The sequence below is a fragment of the Vidua chalybeata genome, chromosome 18 (genome assembly GCF_026979565.1).
Source record: "Vidua chalybeata isolate OUT-0048 chromosome 18, bVidCha1 merged haplotype, whole genome shotgun sequence".
NCBI lineage: Eukaryota > Metazoa > Chordata > Aves > Passeriformes > Viduidae > Vidua > Vidua chalybeata.
The window spans coordinates 12,842,934-12,863,298 of record NC_071547.1 but is presented as its reverse complement, the minus strand read 5'-3'; the positions used below and the strand labels follow the sequence as shown (position 1 = coordinate 12,863,298).

General features: G+C 45.0%; 1 protein-coding gene across 5 annotated transcripts in view; it reads right to left on the bottom strand.

Moving 5' to 3' along the window:
* The window catches only part of MTMR3 (myotubularin related protein 3), a 74,500-nt gene that overhangs the window by 27,266 nt on the left and 26,869 nt on the right, over positions 1–20,365 (bottom strand). For all 5 annotated transcript variants that reach the window (XM_053959569.1, XM_053959567.1, XM_053959566.1 and 2 more), the window contains 6 exons: positions 15,339–15,416; positions 11,396–11,469; positions 10,934–11,023; positions 9,289–9,405; positions 3,685–3,767; positions 983–1,149 (listed from right to left, as the gene is read on the bottom strand). In XM_053959569.1, coding sequence (XP_053815544.1) covers positions 983–1,149; positions 3,685–3,767; positions 9,289–9,405; positions 10,934–11,023; positions 11,396–11,398 — 460 coding nt within the window. In that variant the 5' untranslated portion in view covers positions 11,399–11,469; positions 15,339–15,416. The remainder of the gene's footprint in view (positions 1–982; positions 1,150–3,684; positions 3,768–9,288; positions 9,406–10,933; positions 11,024–11,395; positions 11,470–15,338; positions 15,417–20,365) is intronic.

Genomic DNA, 20,365 nt, shown 5'->3' with positions numbered 1-20,365 from the left:
AAGTTATACTAAAGAAAATTATTTCATAGACAAAGCTGCAAGAAAAAAATCTGATTGATAAAAATTAATGAAACGGTAAATGTTGCTTCTTATCCCTGGAAGTGTCCAAGGCCAGGTTGGACTTCGAACAACCTGGTCTACTGGAAGATATCCCTTCCCATGGCAAAGGGTGGAAGGTCCCTTCCAGTCCAAACCATTCCATGATTCCACGATTATCCTAACCTAGCATCAGGCTGAAGTCCCTTTGTTTCAGCAAGGAAGAGGAGACTCAGCAAGACTTCCACAGGTCTGTCAGCTCCCATTTCCCAAATTTAGTTAAGAGGGAAAAGCCCTGGGTGTGAAACTCTGCTCTGAGGAGATTTTTGGCATTTTCCAGAAGCTGCTAATGAAGTGTGTGAACAGGAACAGGGCCAGGGAGCTCCTCCTGCCACTGTGTGATCCCTGCTCCTCCCCAGACACCACAGACACCAGAGCCTGTGCCAGGCTCCAGAGCAGCTTCAGCAGCAAGGACAGAATCCCAGGAACATCTCTCAGCCTGGTAACTGGGACACTTCCCTGTCTCCACTTCCCTGAGGCAGTGAATTGTGACTGACAGGAGATCACAGAGCGCCTGGAAATCAGATTTCTTATACTCAACCAAGTGCTACAACCACCAGCATGCCAAGCTTGAACCTTTATTTACTTGTGAGCTTCAAAAGCTCTGCAGCAAAGATGGTATTCCACTGAAAAAGATCACTGCCTGTGGCTGTGAATGAACCTCAGGAGTAGCTCAGGGGCTCCCTTCTCCTCCCCAACATCCATCTTGGAGATCACTGTTTCCAGACAAAAAATGTGGCAATCAACCCAAAATGGTTTAGACTGAAAGCTGCTGCCATGGTGAACAAAATGCTGCTGGTTCTACACCTGACTGACTGGCTGAATCAAACCCACCCCAGTAGTTCCCTGGGGATATCCAGCTGCTGCTCTGGCTGTTCCCACATACCTGGCCGACACAAGTCCCCGTGCTGCTCCTTCTCACTGGCGTAAACCTCCATGCACCAGGCGTGGTAGGCGAAGGAGAACAGGTCCTCAATCTTGGATGGGGGGCGGATGGCATTGTTCAGCCTCTTCAGCCAGTCCTGACACTGCTCAAAGGTGGAAAACTGACACCTGGCCCAGAGACAAACATCCCATGGGTGACTTTCAGTAAGAGAAGCCACTCTAGAAGGTGACAGGTTGAGCATGAAAAGCTCTATGAGAGCACAAAGTGAGGATAAACACCTTAGTGACAACTTAGTTCTATTTCCATGTGCACTCTAACGGAAAGCAAAATGAAACCTGTGGAAGGAGTAAAGAAACACTTAAGGAGTCAGGATTGACTGAGCAGCAACATTCTGTGACTTGGAGTAACCAGGGTGTGCCCTGCCAGGAATAAGGGGGACATTTCTCCATGTGTTACCTCTAAAACCAAGGAAAGACCATTCAGGTCAAAGACAGGAATGTGTTACAGCACCTTCTGACTGCTGGAATCGAGGGGAAACTCAGAAAACTTTCCCACACATTATAACCTACATAATAGAACTATAACCATAGTCCTGTTAACAAGAACAGGCTGGGAGAGCTGGGGGTGCTCACCTGCAGAAGAGAAGGCTCCAGGGACACCTCAGAGCCCCTTGCAGAGCCTAAAGGGGCTCCAGGAGAGCTGGAGAGGGACTGGGGACAAGGGATGGAGAGGGAGGACACAGGGAATGGCTTCCCAGTGCCAGAGGGCAGGGATGGATGGGATATTGGGAAGGAATTGCTCCCTGGCAGGGTGGGCAGGCCCTGGCACAGGGTGCCCAGAGCAGCTGTGGCTGCCCCTGGATCCCTGGCAGTGCTCAAGGCCAGGTTGGACATTGGGGTTTGGAGCAGCCTGGGACAGTGGGAGCTGTCCCTGCCCATGGCAGGACATGGTGCTCACGGTGGACTGAGATGGGTTAATGAGATGGGTTAATGAGATGGTCCTTTTAAAACCCTTCTCTTTCTGGCTTTGTTGGGGAGCACGGACTGAGCTTTGTTCAATGTTACAGACTAACAACAAGCAGAGAGAACATTCCCTGCACAGGAGAAACCAATCTTCAAAGCAGTGCATTAAAATTACATTAGATTTTCTTTTCAAGGAGGATTCTTGGACTCTTTAGAGTAAAAGGGTGGAAATAAACGAGTGATTTATTTTGCTTTGACATTTTTCTTTAAGATTTTATAGTTATTAAATATTGCCCAAGTATTTCCATTCGGCTCAGTCCTGGGTAATGATGGCATCTGCATTCCCTTGGGACAGATTTATGTCCCCTACCTGCAAATAGCTCAGAGCCACAACGTGGAAGGGAAAAGCCATGTCCAACATCTCCCAAGAGCTGTAGGAACTGCAGCCTGAGGTGTTTATTTATTTCCCAGCATTGACTGTAAAGCAAGCCCAGACTACTCGCTGAGACAGGATAATTCTCTATTAAACATCCACACTCAGACAAGACACATCTCACCCTAAATTCCTTCTAAATTCTTTTGAAGTTAGTGGTGTAAATAACAAGTATTATCTTCACTTGAATTCTATTCTCAAAATACAAAGTTTGCTAATGAAAAAGAACAAGAATATATTCTAACTCTTGTCTCAGTCCCAAACTTCACCATCTCGCAACCATCACCAAGTCCTCCATTTTGGATATGCAATTTTGAGAGAAAAATTGATAAGGATGGCAAAAATACAAATAATTTGCATTCATTCTACAATTGAAGGGGAAAAACAAATTAATGTAGGGAAGAAGGGTGACTTTCTTAAATGTCAAGAGCTACAAGTGAAGAGGAAGTTAAACATTGAATTCAAATTAAACTAAATATTACCTCTAAAGTAAAATCAGTCCTGGTGAAAAAACAGCCTTTCAGGAAGCAGCTGACCTGTTAAACATTCTGAGTGCTCACAGATGGCTGGAGCTCCTTTCATTACACAAAAGGTACAGCCAGCAAACATTTAATCAAAAAGAAATGTTCCTTTCTTCTTAATTAAAGTTCATAGATCAAAATTAATTTCTGCAGCAGAAAAGTTTAAAAAAAAAACCCAGCGAGGAGCAGCTCAGGCTGGGCAGCTCAGAGAGCCCTGGCTCGGGTCTGGAGTCTGGGGAAGGACAGCCAGGAGTTACTGCTGCCTGCACACCTGGATTTACCACCTTCCTTCACTTTCTCTTCCCTTATTCCCTCATTTTCTTTTCCAGGAGGTTACCATGCCTCAAGGATAGTGACTGTACTCTCAAAGGTGTTGAGAGTGCAGGGTGGATGAAGCCTCCAAACCCCGAATCTTGATAAAACAAATTTGCAGTGTATGTATCGGTGGCTTTATCTACTTCTGTACCTATTGATATGGAAATATTGATATATCTATAATAAATTGTAGCAATGTATTCTAACTGATTGCAAACCAGGGGCAACACAGTGAGACTAAAATTCATTTCAGAAAAAAACCAAGATCAGCCATGTGGGCTCGGAGCAAGATTTGCTGCTGTCCTGAATCACAACAATGAGACACACAGCCCTCCTTGTAGAAAAATCAGACAAAATAAAAAAAACTTTTGAGGGAAATCAAGCAAGAAACCCCATTTCCTTGAACCAGCCCAGCTCCCATGCCATGTGGAAAGTAAATTTCCCCCCCCTTTAACACTGAGCCTCTCCTACCTGACAACCTTGCAGTCCTTGCAAGTCAAATGAAGCTGGAATATATCCCGGCACTCCACACTCTCGATGAGCTGCAATGGAACCTGCAATTAAACACATCAGATTATTTCACTTCTGCAGCAGTAACAGCAATTTCTTTGCATAACTCACAAGGATTTATTGCAGGTTACATGGAGGCTGAAGAGAGGAAAACAAAGAAATCCACGAGGAATTACTTCAGCAGCTCTGAAGTTTGGTACCAGTATTCATATTCCAGCTCCAGCCCTATGGAGTCCAAGAGGATCCTGTGGGATCCCTTAAGGGATCCCATGGGAGCACCTGAGAAGGCTGCAGGAAAGGCAGCAGACACCCCAGCTCCTCTCTCATGGAATCAGTTTTCTCTCTTATAGGTCTAAATTTAGGAATCTTAATATATTTTTAGCTGATGGTGTTCAAAAAGAACTGCTAAGCAAGATCCCCTTAACAGATTGCTGCAGCCTGGGTGTTTTTCTATGGCAATATCCAATATTTCCTCCTCAGGGAAAAACCCTTTGGTTCCACTTGTAATGGAAGCAGCCGAATTTAGAGTGATAATGCTGAATCTTTCCCAGTTAAAGTGCAGTTATAGACACTTCTGTTTCCTGGCATGTTTAACCAGCAGCAAGTTGGTCAGACAACACAGAAGAGCACCTGCAAGTACCTTTAAAGATGAGAAAACCCACAAGATGAAAATATTAATTTTCAGTATTATTTTGGAACTTTACCTGAGATGGGCAAATGTACATTATTGTCTTAAATGAACAGAAGTCATAAATAACTGTAAATATAGCTAATACCTGTAATTAACATGAAGCACAAAGCTGTTTGAATTGTTTAGTAGATTATATGGACATTGCACAAGGCAATAAAACCTCTGCTGTCCTTTAGTAACGTTCCAATACTCTGATTTTTGCCATCACAGGACTAAGATCCAGCAGTTTAAGTCTGGCTTGGGGCCTACAGGATATGGCTGGAAGAGCCAGGGCTTCTCCATATGCTTGGGCAAGTCCTTGAAGGTCACTTCCAACCAAAGCTTCAGGATAAGGAATCAAGACAGCATCTTCTCAGGCACCACAAAGCTTAAGAAGTACCTCGTTTAGGTGGAATGAAAAAAAAGGAAATTAACTAAAACCAGCAGGCAAGGGAAAGAGATGTCTCAAAAATACAAACCAAGGGAAAACCTCCTCTGAGCAGGGAGATGTCTGGAGAGAGCTCAGGGCAGATGCTGTGCCCAGGGGAGGGATGAGAACTCAGCTGGCTCTGGGGAAGGCAGGCACAGCTCAGGGCAGCACCTCAGACAGAGCCCAGAGCATTCTCAAATCACTGTCCAGAGCTCACAGCCCCCAGGTGCAACAGGCAGGGATTTTTTAATGTTCAGCCTTTCCCTTGCCCGTGTCAGACCACAATGAGAGGCAGCTCTGGAGCCACCAACCCTCCCCTGCTGTGCCCAGCAAGGCTGGGACAGAGGAGTTACTCTGCTCCTTCTGTTGTGACTGGACATTAAATGACAGAAAATCCATGGACAGGACTTGGCAAGAGGGTGTCTGACTCCACAGCTCAGTAATTTGTGTTTTCAAATCTGGATTTTAAATAAAGCTGCAGCTTGAATTTCTGTCCACATTTTCAGCACTGTCAGTGGTTGAGGTCTGTGACACAATCAGTGACATGAAGGTGGCAGGAAATGAGGAATCCCCTCTGTGCCCTCCCTAAGCTCAGCCTGACTGTGGGTGACTCCACCAAAGCAGCAGGACTGAAGTGCAGCACAGACCACAGCAAGTGCTCTGTTCCACAGCTGATCCCTGCATTTCACCTGCTCATTCCTCCCAAGCCCTGCTTGACCCCAGTCTGCCAGGCAGGGAAATTGTCTGAGTTTTGTCTGATCAATGGAAGGAATGGAGCTCAGACTGGAGAATCTTCCAGTCTGTCTTCATGACTGGACAGCCCCACACAGACCTACTAATAATTCCCAGGAGGAATTTCTCCATTGAAGGAGTGCTCAGGCCTTGGCAGGGGCTGCCCAGGGAGGTCTGGAGTCCCCTGGAGGTGTCCAAGGAAGGATTGGATGTGGCACTCAGAACTCTGGGCTGGGGATAAGGTGGGCACAGGATGGACTCAATACAACTTTCCAACTTAAATGATTCTAAAATAACTTATTTAAATCTACCACTGAGTTAAATTGGCACCAACATGGAAAGTAAAGCATCTTTCCCAGCTGAGTCAAGATTCCAGACTTGCTTTTTAAGTCCAGTGTTGCTTTGTCTCTTATCTTTTTATTCCCAAGTCCTGTTTTATTCTGGTTTTTTCCCATGTCCATCTTCATTTAAGCAGTTCTCCACTTCTTCTCCCTCCTCCTGGCATTCTGCTTGTGGCTCCTCTTCCTTCTGTCTGCACTCTAATGACAAACTAATTCTTCTCCTCCTGCATTATTTTTAATTTCCTTCTTCCAATGTCACTTCTTGCTTCCTGCCCTTTCCCTGTGCCCTCTGCTCCCCAGCCATCCATTCCCCTCCAACAGCCCACCAGTGATTCCCTCACAATCTGCAGCTTTTTCTTCAGGACAACCTTGCCATTAATCTTTTTAATTTTCCTTCCCAGTCATAAAAATCTGTCCTGTGGTCCTCTTGTGTTTTCAATCTCCTTCCTAGCCATTATTCTTCTCCCATCTAATCTCTGTGGAATTATCTCCTGTCATTCCCTCCCTCCCTGATAACCTTCCCTTCCCACTGCACATCCTTCAGGCTGTGCCAGTCCGACACCCAGAGCCAGTTCCTGGAAGAGCCATCAATCCTATCTGCAGGCACTTCTCTCTAATAATGGCATGGAAACCAGGCAGGGAGAAGCAATCATTTTTGCTTTTATAAGAATAAACATGCATTGTTATCTGAGGCACATTACATCCCATTATAGGGAGTACAGGAGCACCCTGCTCTTGCAGTATCTCCCAACTGTCTCTTATTTAAAATTATCTCATTTTAAATAACAGCAACATTCTACAACTCCAACTTTTTATTTTTGAGGGGTTTTTAAAATTATGTTGATGACTGGAGCTGTCTGCTATCTAAGAGCAGGACAAGATATATTTAGAGAATTACAGCTCTGTAGTCAGAAAAAGCACAAGTTACATTTTCAGTGCTGAAACAACCCCTCCACAGCCCAATCCCTGCCCACAATTCCCAGTGGCATGCAGTGGATCATGGCCAGGCTGCTGCAAGCACCAGTGACCCTGCTACAGACTGTCCCTGTGCCCCATTGTGCCCAAACCTCTCCAGGACCTCTCGTGGCACCCAGGCCCTGGGAGCAGGAGTTGGGATCTCCTCCTCGTTTTCCCAGCTCAGAGCTGGAATAATGTCAGGGTTATGGAGCAGGCTGGTGGCCTTAACAAGCACAAGGCCAAGGCTGGGTGTCCTGGAGCTTGGGATGAGGTGGCACATGGAGGCACTGAGGGTGTAAAGACAGCTCTGAAGGGCTCCAGGGTGGAGGGAGCTGAATCCCTCCTCGAGTTCATGGAACCCACAAGGAGTGTCTGAAGTAAATTTTGCTTTTAATTACAGATGATGACACTTTGGATTTATCTTGAAGGCAACCTCTGAGCCCCCTCTTGTCTCACATTTGTTGTGCTCTGTGTGTGAATAATTTGGGCAGCAGGGCCTGAGGACAAGACAAGGATTATGCCACTCCAGCAGGGATGAACCACAATAGCCATGGACATGAGGAATATCCCAATCCAACCATTTTTCCAAGCAAGGGAAAGCTCACACTAAAACTCAGTTCCTCATCAAAGTCCCCCCCATCATGACTTTCCTTTGGTACTGTGTCTAAAATCCACCATTGGGAAGAGATTACATGCAATCCATGCTTCTACAAACTCCACTAAAATGTTAATTCTCCCATCAATGCAATTAGCTTACAGGGAGGAAAGTGATTAGACAGAAACATTCAGCAGCTGCAAAGTCTGACATTTTCTTAAGGAATCAATAGAGTTGGGCCTGGGAACCAAACCTCCCTTATGCACCAGGAGATCCCTGTTGAGTCTGCACTTTTATCCCATGGATAAATGTAAGTCAACATCCCTGAATGTCATAATCCCCCCAATTTATGCACGGTCTGTGGGACCTTTTGTTTTTGCATTTGAAACACCATGTTCCTATTAGCACTGAGATCTAGGAAATTATCCATGGGAAAGATCTCCACACACAGCCCCTTTTTGCGCTGTTGCAATGGGAACATTAACGACTTTGAATGGATTTCTTTCCCAGCCCAGGTGATCTGGAGCTCTGTGCTGCTCACTGAGGTGTCACAGCACCATTTTCACAGCCAGGGAATTGTAACCAAACAAGAGGGAAAAGCCACAGCCCAGGAATGAAGAATCTCTTGCAGGTATTTGCTGAACAGCTGTGGTGACACAAAGACAGCAGGAAAGAATCAAGATGAACTCAATCAAAAATGACTCAGTGAAAATTTGAGTTAGAAAATCACCATCTGATCAAGAATTTTGGTCAATAATAACCAAAAGGATTACTACTATCAAAATTAGCAATTTAAATATGATTCTTAATTACTGAAGAATGTTTTATCCTTAAAGACGTCCCAAGCCCTCCCTGCCCTGGATTTCAGTGGAGTTCATAAGAAGTTATTACTGATAGTCATATATGGTTACAAATAATTATTTATATTCTGCTCTACCTCATACTCTGATTATTTCTGGTTAATGATGCTGATGATAATGAGATGTCACACAGGATGAGAGGGCAGAACACTGCATGTGAAAGTCAGGGAAGAAAAATTAGCATGGTAATATTCACAGGTTTCTGTGGACTCTTCCCTGAACACAATCAAGGAATGTGATTTGAAAAAACACCAACTCTTGCTATGCTCAAAAATACTGAATTGAAAATCCCTATAAAGCAATATCCCTAATTGTCCTAAGGACAGGAAGTGCAGTTCATGCTCTAATGGCTTTCCTAATAAAGGAACTCCATCATTCCCTGGCATTCCTCAGGACACTCTTGATTTCCACACTGGAAGTGTCCCCAGCTGGTGAGACTGGTCTGTGTGAGCATCAAGCACTGCCCAGGACTGCCCAACACCCATTTAACTGTGTCTGCTACCAGAGGAGGTGGAGATGGAGCCATTTCAAGGAATGGACACTTGGAATAAAAAAGCGCTCTAAAGAAATGCATTGAAGGTGAGTTCCTACTCCTGACCTGTTACATTGAAGACTGCACTCAAACCACTCAACATCTGGCACAGAACTTCAGCAGCTGGACCCACTCCCACCTTCTGAAGCTCCAAGCAAGGCACAGATGAGGTTTAGGTGCCCCAAAAGCCCCTTGGAAGACTGACTATTTCTCCCCACTGAGCTTGGGGACAACAGGTGGCTGACACCTGAAGGTTGAGGGATGTGACATTTCTTTATGACATCTGATTTTCAGAGCTGCTGAGTCACCCTTAAGTGCCTAAATACACATTTATTGTCTCTGAGAAATCGATTTGAATATCAGAAAAAAAATTTCATTCTTAAAAGGGGGGGGATCACTGTACTGTTATCCCAAATTCTGTTATTTCCTTTGAGATCAGAACACTTACATTCACAACAGATTCCTTGAATTTGATGTGGAGCCTGTAGTTGGAAAGGGCAATGATGGCATCCTCTGCTCGTCCCACGTACTCCGTGCTCTCCCCGTGGAGCTCAATGAACGGCACCTGCAGAAAGGCAGCAAAAATCTCATTTCAGAAACCATTTCCCAAAAATCTGCCCCTCCTGCAGCGCAAGAAATCAAACAAAGCCTGCTGAGAATTCAGCCCTGTTATCGCTGCTAAGTAGGAACATCACGTAAGGTTGGCTCTGAGGTTAATTGCAGCCTTTTTCTTAAATGATCCCTTATTTTATGTTACTTTTCCTGAGTGGTAAGTGCCTGGTCAGGGAAAGCAATGAATTTTTATGAAAAATATCCTCACATTTTGGCAAGCAGGCTGACAAAGCCCTTGATTTACGATCTCACTCCTTACTTAATGTAGAGTGGCATTTCCATAATATTATTAAATTCATCCTAAAGTAGGCAAAACATCCAGGATGAATAATGTTCCCTGCTATTTCTCCACTATCCACCCAGCAAGCTCAGGTAACCAGCCTAGGCTGGATCCCTAAACGCTACAAAGCTGAGTTTGGACAAACCAAGCTTTTTGCTCCCTATTTCTCACAGGAAATATGAAAATGCACAAGAAGCTGCTACTTCAGAAAGTCAGAAACTTGCAAAGTCATTACACCACACATGGAAATTGTCACTGGTTAATTAAAATGTGACTTAAGCCCAGTTTAGCTGAGCCGGGTGGAAAGTGAAAACGCCCACCTTGAAAGTGATCTGGTTTTACACCAAAGTAGCTTGAATCAAATAAAAATACTTTGTATTACAATGAAACTCTTCAGTTGATGCAAGAGTGTCTACATGGAGAGCCAGGCTGGGAGAGCTGGGGGGCTCACCTGGAGAGGAGAAGGCTCCAGGGTCACCTCAGAGCCCCTTGCAGGGCCCAAAGGGGCTCAAGAAGAGCTGGAGAGGGACTGGGGACAAGGGATGGAGGGACAGGACACAGGGAATGGCTTCCCAGTGGCAGAGGGCAGGGCTGGATGGGATATTGGGAAGGAATTGTTCCCTGGCAGGGTGGGCAGGCCCTGGCACAGGGTGCCCAGAGCAGCTGTGGCTGCCCCTGGATCCCTGCAAAAGTCCAAGGCCAGGTTGGACACTGGGGCTTGAAGCAGCCTGGGATGGTGGAAGGTGTCCCTGCCATGGCAGGGGTGGGACTGAATGGGCTTTAAAGTCCTTTTCAACCCAAACTATTCTATGATTCTGTGACAAATAATTTGTACTAAACTGATTTCAAAAGGAACCTTGGAAAACAAAGAAATTAAAAAATATCTCTTTTTGTGCAACAGAAGACTTTTGGCTTCATAATAACCAGATGCCAAGGAAGTGTTCAATCAGCTTAGTGCTGCTTTTTCAAAACAGAGTTGTTGTTTTGAATAAAACCCTACCCTTGGAATTAATGCACAGGTAGCAGTGATATTTTTCAGACACTTGAAGAAATTTCTTGTAATAAAATGCCCAAGTTCTCTGTCCTACCAACACAGAAAATGAGTTTCTGTGCTGTGAATTAAAATTCTAGAGGAAATGACAGAGAATCCATAACCCAACTGGAGGCAGTGTGATTTGAACAGGAGCAGTGTGGTGATTACCTGAAGGTTCTCATCCTCTCGGATCAGCTGCTTCCTGGGAAAAATCTGATTAGCCTGGATGCATTCAAGGCTGTGCTGAGTCTCTTCATCCTGAGGAACAAAGTGTGACAGTCACCTGCAGCACTGGCACCTGCTGCCACCTTCCCCAAGCATCCACAGCCAAGGAAAACTCCCACAGAATGAAATGTCCAGAGAATTCCAGGAGCAGTAACTCACTAAAGTTTCTAAACTCTCCAACATGGGCTCTCAGACAACAAATTTGGTATTAGCAACCAGTTCCCTTCCTACTGCCTGATTAATAAAGTCATTAAAAGCTGCAAGATTTATAGCAGCATTAGGAAAAAAGCATTAGCACTATGCCTAAAACTCAGCAACCCCACATGTAAACATGAATTCCCTAATGTTTTCCCCATTTTAAACTCTTCTGCTCTGTCACAGACCCTAGAAAGCCCCTTTGCTTACCATGACAGGCCCTGGGCAGGAGGAGGAATCCTCGTCTTTATTTGCAATACTTTGAGCTCTTCACTTACTAAAATCTAGAAAATAAGGAAAGTATAATGATGAAATAAGATTCATTTTCTTTTAGCAAATAAATACAAATTAACTTTTAAAGACTGTGAATGTAGCTGTTAGAAAACTGAGAGCAAACAGTAATTATGAAAAGATGAAATCTATAGAAGCTCCCTCTCCTGAGAGCCAAAATTGTTTCAAAATATGTCTGGTTCCTTCTGTTCATCCTGAAAAATTACCTTTGGATGTGCTGCTGGGAGAACACCTGTCTGAAGGCAGCAATTAGACCAGTGTTTATATAATTTAAATTAAAATATGTTCATCTTTCCAGATCCCCCGGAATTTTCTCCCAAGTTGCCTGCAGATGGTGAATCAGAAATCCGTGGGATACAAATCCAAAGGGATTGTTGGGATCATTGGGGGTGATCTGGTGTGGAACACAGGGTTTGGATCCTCCTGGACCAAGCTCATTTCAGCTATGGCATATGAACTGGAGCTCTTCTTGGGATAAAAATCCTCTTTTTACACTTATGGCTGATTTTGGATATCCATGGATGTACCAAAATATCCATTTTCCTGCACTGACATTTCCAAGAGTTCCAGATCACCACACTGGGGACTTGCTCCTTCTACTACCCAATAAACCCCTAAGTTTTGATCATCTGCAAAACTTCTGGGAATATTAACATAGTCCCAAGGTTAATGCAAATCACCCAGTTAAGAACTTAGTGACTCAAGTGAATAAAGGAGTTACAGTTTGGGTTTGGGATTGATTTTATACTCAGCTTTTTAATTCCAGATAGGTTCTTCCCTGTTCTACTCAACCAGGATTCACTCAGGTATTTATGAAGTTTGCAGACTGTGGTACACAAAACTTACAAATGAAAATACCTCACATGACTGCAGTGAGTTCCCAGTTCACATCCAAAGCTCACATGTCACTTTACTTATAAATGTATTTCCAATTATCAGTACTGAGGCTGACAGAGAGAACCACTTCATCAGCTCCCAGCACTGCAGGGAGCCTTGCACACATCCCGCGCTTGGTATGGAATATTGACAGAGGGCAAAGGAGCAGCAGCTGCACATCAAGTACCCTCACATAGGTGTGTTTGTAAATATATTTACATAAAAGGGGGAAATGATGAGCAGAATTGAGCTCAAACTGCCATGGATTCACTAAAAATTAATGCAAAAAGTAGATATAAAATCCTGGGAGAGCTGGAGAGGGACTTGGGATGAGGGTCTCAAGCAACAGGACGAGGGGGAATGGCTTCCCACTGCCAGAGGGCAGGGATAGACGTGACATTGGTGAGGAACTCCTGGCTGTGAGGGTGGGCAGGCCCTGGCACAGGGTGCCCAGAGCAGCTGGGGCTGCCCCTGGATCCCTGGCAGTGCCCAAGGCCAGGTTGGACATCGGGGCTTGGAGCAGCCTGGGACAGTGGAAGGCATCACTGCCCATGGCAGGGGGGACATGGGATGAGTTTTAAGGTCCCTTCCCACTCAAACCATTCCAGGATAGTATGATATAAAAAATATCTTGTTATTTCAAGGAACTCCTTCAGCTTCCCACACAATTATCAAAGAAACACCAACTTAATTTTAAAAATCTACTTTATTACAAATTTGAAGCTTGCTTAGTATCTCTGAGGAAAAGTTTTGATTTAATAGGCACTATGCTGGAAAAAATTCTTTCATACTTCAGTTTGATTAGATGTATGTAATTTATAAGTTTATTATATAACCACCTACGTATCAATAAAACCCGTATTAGCTTAGAAAATTGGGTCTTTTAAAATATCTTACAGCTGTGCATAAACCAGCAGAGACTACCCAAAATACCAAGTTTCAGTATAACTCCTGCAATCAGTGCAGAATAGTTTCTACTGTGACAGTGTGCCTTTTTCCATGTGAGAATCTTCCTTTTTAAGGTGAATTTTGGGAAAGCTGTGTGGAAAAAAACATTCTGCCTGCTTCAGTTTGGATCAGGACTATCAGATGCAAAGGGTGATGTTGCCAAGATAAATGGTACAAGAAGTTATAGGACTGGTTCTAAAGCAAACACTTTGCTCTGGCTGCTGCTGGGCATCAGTGAAACGCTTCAGCAACTTCCCTGCCACCAAAGGAATGCTGAAAATTGCTGACAGAAATAGCAAAAAGGCTGAAATGTTACAGTGATGCTCTCTGAGCTGCTGGACAGTGAATACTTGGAGAGAAATCATTCCTTTCCCATCACGTCCACGGGCTGAGCCTGCTCCCTTCCAGCGGCTCAAGGTCACTGGGCTGAGCAAAAGGAAAAGGGAACACCTCTGGGAGCAGGGATGCACCACACAGTGCTCAGGACAGCCCAAACCACACCTGAATCCACACTTCTTTCTATCCCAAAGCTTTCTAACCCATTCCCAGTTCACCAAACTCTTCCCGTGGGAACAGGAGGAGGACCCCAGTGACTGCTGCCACCTCATAAGGGCACTTCTGGCTTTAGAAGCCTTGGAAGTAAGAATATTCCTCCTATCATCAACTCCACCAAGCACTCCTGAACCCTCCCCACCATCATTCCCCACCGTGCTGCTCCGAGGGACAGCTGGGGACAAAGCCAGCCCAGCAGCAAGTGGCTGCACAAACCCATTCTCAGGCTGATCCACACCGCTTTTAGGACTGCAGAATGGAAGGAGAATTCTCATTCTGTTCAACTGCAGCTCTGCCCTGACAGTAAAACCCATTTTCCAGAAGTGAATGGAAAGGTACAAACACAGCTTAATTAAAAACCTGGTCAGGAAAGCGGCCTTAAATTCAGGCTCCTCCTTATCAATAGGATCACACAAAAATAGCAGCCAGCTTATCCACAGAGCAGTGAAACTTGGTTTTATTGGTACAAATACTGGGTTTGGTCAGGATTGAGGCCAAAAAAAGGCAATGTTACCAATTTACCGTCTGCCCTTTTACCTGCAATTCCATGTGTGTTAAATTATGTCAAAAAAAGAGAATGGTCTTGTTAAATCTCCATCCTTACGTTCTGCTTGAAAGGATAAATAATGAGCAAAGGTTTTAACCTCAGACTCTGTTCAGTCTCTATGGGAACATCTTAATTACCTTTTGTTTCAGATGTACCTTCTGGTTTAAATTATGTACATAATTAAGAGTAGCAATAACCATCTGTTTGCCAGTGAATCTAAACAAAAAAGATTAGCTAAATAAAGGATCGTTTAAATTCACATATATTTAAATGCAGTTGGACTTTCAGCAAGGAAAAGAAAAAACTGGAGGGAAAAAAGAAAAAAGGAAGAATCCACTCATTTAACTTTATCCCCTTACCTTCCCCATCCAGACTGAATCCCATGCATTTTAATATCAAAATAGACTGAGCTGACCCCTGAGCTGTTTACGTACTGTGGCACAGCTGCCCTCTGAGTTTGGAATTCAAACCTTTTGGCAAAGGAACATTAGAAAATTTGAGAATTGAACATTCAGGAATGTGCTGTACCTTGAGCAAAAGATGCTTCTGTTGCAAACTGAAAACACTTCTCCCCCTTTGGCAGGTGGAAGGAAATTTCTGAGATAAGGATTAACACTCCATTTCTCTCGTTTCAGTCCCTGACAGGGAGGTTTCTCCTCTTTCCTGACACCACAGGCAGCGGGGACTGAGTAACTTTCACCAGGATTTACTGGGAGAGCAGCTGACAACATGGATATTTGCACATTGTTCAGGAATAGGAGCAGGACAAAGAATGTGTTTGAAGCTTGGGCACAAGTAAGAGTCAGGAACCTTCCTTTCCAATAATTAAAGGCTGCAAACTCCAACTAGGTGAAATACTAATTTTTATCTAAGATCTTGGAAAAAAATTGATTTCATTAATGATGAGCACAGAATCCACAGACAAGCAGCTGATCTTACCAAAGAATGAGAGAATAAACAGTCCTCTCTTGTCCCAGAAAGTTCCCACTGTTCTCTTCTGATACTTCACATTGGCAGCTGCAAATACAAAGACAACACTTTAAAACATGAACTCCCCTTGAAACACACACTTTTGAACCTGCATCCTAAACAGGAGACTCCACTGTGGGGGGACTTTGGATCAATTCAAGGGGAAAAAGAGAAAGTCTGAGTGCCTTGGAGTTGTAACAAGAGCTTAACATGCCCAGAGAGGGAAGTGCAGGACTGGATTCTGATGGATACGTGTGGATAATGCCTCTTTTCTGGCAAGGAGCAGTTCTGAAATCGTGGTCACAAAGCAATTCAGCATTTTCATAAATGAGTAAACAAAGCCTAAATTACTTCACAATACGAGCTACAGGAGAGAGTTTTATAGAAGATCCAACTGGATTTACACTGATCTTCAAAGTGGGTTTAATTTTACATTGCAATTGGCATTTCTGGCCCCAAGAAAGCCAATGAAGACTCCCAAACAGTGGTTGCTGCCTGTGTGCTTTGGTCCAATGGTACAAAAATCCCAGGGATCAGCAATGCTCATGAGGCCACTCCTGCCAAGACCTTTCCTTTGGATTTTCAAGTACTGTACAAACATTTATTGCATCAAAAAAGAGATAGTGTGCCAGAGATACACATTTGTCAACAATTAGATGGAGAAAATATCTGCTCTGCTTCATTCCTACAGTCACTCCAACAAGACCAATAGATACCTCCTGCAGCATCAGAAGGACATAAAGTTTAATGCTAAAATACCCAAACACTAAAATTGAAAGTTCCAGACTAACCCCATTGTTCTAAAGCACACAAGCAGCCAAACTGATGGGACACCACTGCCTTGTATCCAAAGGTTTGCTCTTCACAGAAATTTGGATACTCTCCCAGTAGCACACTGCATCTGGATATGCCTGGAAAGTCCAATTTCTCCATCATATAATCCTGCTGCTGGAAATAGTTTGCCTGTACTTTGATGTGCCACAACTACTGACAATTTTCACATTGTGGTAAATGAAATAAAATACTTTTGTATTTTGTATTCATTCTGTCCTTTAGTTTATAGATTATGACAGGGAAAAGAAGTAATACACAGAAAAAGGAGATGTAATTTTAGGACTGACAGAATAGAAAGAAATAGTTTAGGAAGTTGTGCATCAAAAATTGTGCATTTCAAGGAGTTGTGCCCCAGGCCCAGCATTGCCAGCGGGGTGAGGGAAGGGATTGTCCAGCTCTGCTCTGGGTGGCCTCTCCTCGAGTGCCGGGGACAGTTTCACCACAGTGTCAGAAGGATCTAAAGCTGTTGGAGATGGACCAAAGGAGGGGCACGAGGATGGGGAAGGGTCTGGAGGATGAGTTGATAGCACTGGGATTGTTCAGCTGGAGCAGAGGAGACTGAGGGGAGATTCCTCAGGGCTGCAGGTCCTCCCAAGGGGCAGCTCCCATCTCTGCTCTGGGACAGGGACAGCACCCAGGGAACGGCTGGAGCTGGGCCAGGGCAGGTCAGGCTGGAGATCAGGGAAAGGTTCTTCTCCCAGAGGGTGCTGGCACTGCCCAGGCTCCCCAGGGAATGGGCACGGCCCCGAGGCTGCCAGAGCTCCAGGAGCCTTTGGACAGCGCTGCCAGGGATGCCCAGGGAGGGGTTGTTGGGGGTCTGGGCAGGGCCAGGGGCTGGATCAATGACCCCTCTAGGTCCCTTCCCATGCAGGGTTTTCATGATTCTAAGATTTTAATACAAACTGATATGCACCAGAAGGAATTCTACCATCTCACATGATGGACAGTTTAGGGAATCTCATGGAATCTCAGAATTTACAGAAACAGGGAACCGAGGATGTGCTCTAACAGAAAGCCCCTGTGTTAATGCCAGCTGTCCAAACCCTCAGCTAAACTTCAATTTACCATTTCATAAAACACTTTCTAAAAGCAACATTTCATTACCTGCAACAGAGGTTAACTTTGTTTCTGTTTTTAAAAAAAATCTCTCTCAGCCAACATGCCAAACACCGATCCCAATAATTTTATGGGTCGATAATCAATCCCAGCACCCAGGTGGGAATGAGCACAGTTTGATTGTGAGGTACCACCTTGAGCATGCAACAAGTTCAACTTCACAGCTGCCTGTTGATACAAAGTCACCTTTGAGGGGAATATGGAGCAAGTTTATTAAACAAAAAAAAAAAAAAAAAGCTCTGAAGGCAGACTATACAACTCTAGAATGACTCCTCAGAGACAGTGTTCTGGCCACGTATTTGCTTTTCAAAAGGCAAGATACACATTTTGGGTGCAGGAGCTGGACTGATTTTGTGTGGTTTCAGTCCAAACGAGAGAAAAAAAAAAAAACCTTCACAAAATCTGCAACAAGCTTTTTATTGATTTTAACGAGGCTTGGAAGAAGCCACCAAATCTCAAGAGTTTTGTCAAGAAGTTTAAAAACAGGACAAAAATGTTCCAATATAAGCATTAACAATTCCACTTTCTTGCTGCCAGAGCTCAGCAAACCCCTCTAACACGCTCATCAGCATTCCTGCTGCAAGGCTGCTGGGCTCTGATAAGAACCTCCAATGTTATCACTTCCTAAGTCAACAACTTCTGCCAAAATAAGGGGAAAAGCTGACTGTAAGAAGAAACATTGCTATGAGTTCTGCTGGCCCCCTCCAAAACAAGTCCTGATGGGAGCACTCCAAGGTCAGGAGCAGCTGTTTAATTAACACATCCCAGCACATCCCAGGGAGCTGCCCCTCAGGACAGGGATGCAGCCATCCCCTCCAGGTGTTCCCACCATTTCCTCTGCAGCACCTCAGCTGTGTGAGCCACAGAAGGGATTCAGCACCATCAGGAAAGACAAGGGGAGCAGATGGAAAAGAGACAGGATCCTTTCTCTAAATCCTGAGTGAAGTGTGTCTTATAAGGATGGGCTTTGCAGCACCTTTACTGGACTGTCACACAGCTGGTTTGGTTGAGCAGAGAATGGTTTGGGTTGGAAGAGACCTTAAAGCCCTTCCACTCTACCCCTGCCATGAGCAGGGACACCTTCCACTGTCCCAGGCTGCTCCCAGCCCTGTCCATTGTGGCCTTAGGGATCCAGGGGCAGCCACAGCTGCTCTGGGCACCCTGTGCCAGGGCCTGCCCACCCTGCCAGGGAACAATTCCTTCCCAATATCCCACCCATCCCTGCCCTCTGCCACTGGGAAGCCATTCCCTGTGTCCTGTCCCTCCATCCCTTGTCCCCAGTCCCTCTCCAGCTCTCCTGGAGCCCCTTTAGGCCCTGCAAGGGGCTCTGAGCTGACCCTGGAGCCTTCTCCTCTCCAGGTGGGCACCCCCAGCTCTCCCAGGCTGGCTCCAGAGCAGAGGGGCTCCAGCCCTTGGAGCATCTCTGTGGCCTCCTCTGGACGGGCTCCAGCAGCTCCAGGTCCTTCCTGTGCTGGTCCCAGGGCTGGGGCAGCTCTGCAGGTGGGGTCTCAGCTGGGCAGGGCACAACCCCCTCCCCTGATTCCATCACAAGTGCCCAAGGACATCCTGTCACTGCCAATTCAAACCTGTCACACTCTGCTCCAGGACTGAAGGGGATGGGAACAAGAAGACTTCGCTTTTCCTTCGAGTCATCCTCTAAGATCCTGCTCTGGTGCCTATTTTGGGAACCTGGATATTGTGTGAACACTCGGCACAAAGGTCTTGCCTCCAGACTTTTTTCTTGGAAGACGTTACGGAGAAGTAGAGTATTTGCATTGTATATCAATCATACAGTGAAACACAAGTAATGGTACAGCTGGAGGGGGAAATTCCAAATAATTGTTTCCAAACTGTAAAACTTTTATCCCTGGCCATACCCCAACCCCTGGGATTCCAAGGGCTACCAAATCCAACATCAAAGCTGGCCCTACTCTGAGCAGTGATGGACTACAGGAACTCTAAAATCTCAATTATTTGAGCCTGTGACAGTGTTTTTCTTGACATTTATTTTAATAAAACATTGGCAAATTGCTAGGAAAAGCACTCTGGAGAAGTTTCAATCAACATGTTTGTTTAATTAGGTGACTGGAAGGTTGTCTCTACAGTTTCTTTGCTGAAAGGCTCGATCAGCCAAAGCAGGAGAGCCATGATTTGATAAGCATGGAAATGGCACAAGGGAAAAATAACTGGGGAGAAAAACAAATCCAGATTTTCTCTAGCTGACAGTTATCCTCATAAAGATGCAAACAAACACAACCAAAAGAAGCTGTTTTCCTACTAACTGACTATTTTGAAGATGTATTTTCCCCTCCCCTTGCCAAAATATGGCATTTCCACACCAGTTGTGCCACACCATGTCCCAACCTAACATGATGCAAGTGTGGTTTTTGATGAGAAGTTCTACATTCCTGTTTACATTCTGAACTTCCCAATATCGCTGTTCCCACTCACCCCAGCTCTGCCATGAGGGGAACCTTCTCTTGCATGGGATTACCACACACCCCCCATTTCTTTCATCACCTCTGGGTTTAGCTGCTCCCTGCTCACTTTAGCTCACAGGTTGTTCTTCTCTTCCTCTCTCCTTTTTCTGTTCTTCCTGGTGGATTTGAGCTTCCTTTCCCTGCTATTTTTACACAACTCTTAGCATGCTCAGGAGCAGGAACACAGTGTTGCTATCAGCTGCCCACCAGCTGGGGGATGTGGTCAGCTGGTGGCCAAGCTGGAAACCACAGAGGGATGGGAGCACTGGAAATGCAGCCACTCCCAAGGCTGGATGGGGCAAGGCTGCTCCTTAATAGAAAGTTTGAAAACGTGCACATGGAGAAGAAGGAATGCTGATCCTCAGGGAGGCATTTTCTGGTTTTTAGTGCCATGTGTCACAGAACTTTTAAGGTTGAAAAAGACCTTTGAGGCCACTGATTTGGCACCACTGTGTTCACCACTGACCCATGTCCCCAAGAATCACACTCACAGTGCTGTTAAATCCCCAGGGATGGGGACACTAGCACTGCCCTGAGAGGCTGTGCCAGGGCTGGACAACCATTTCC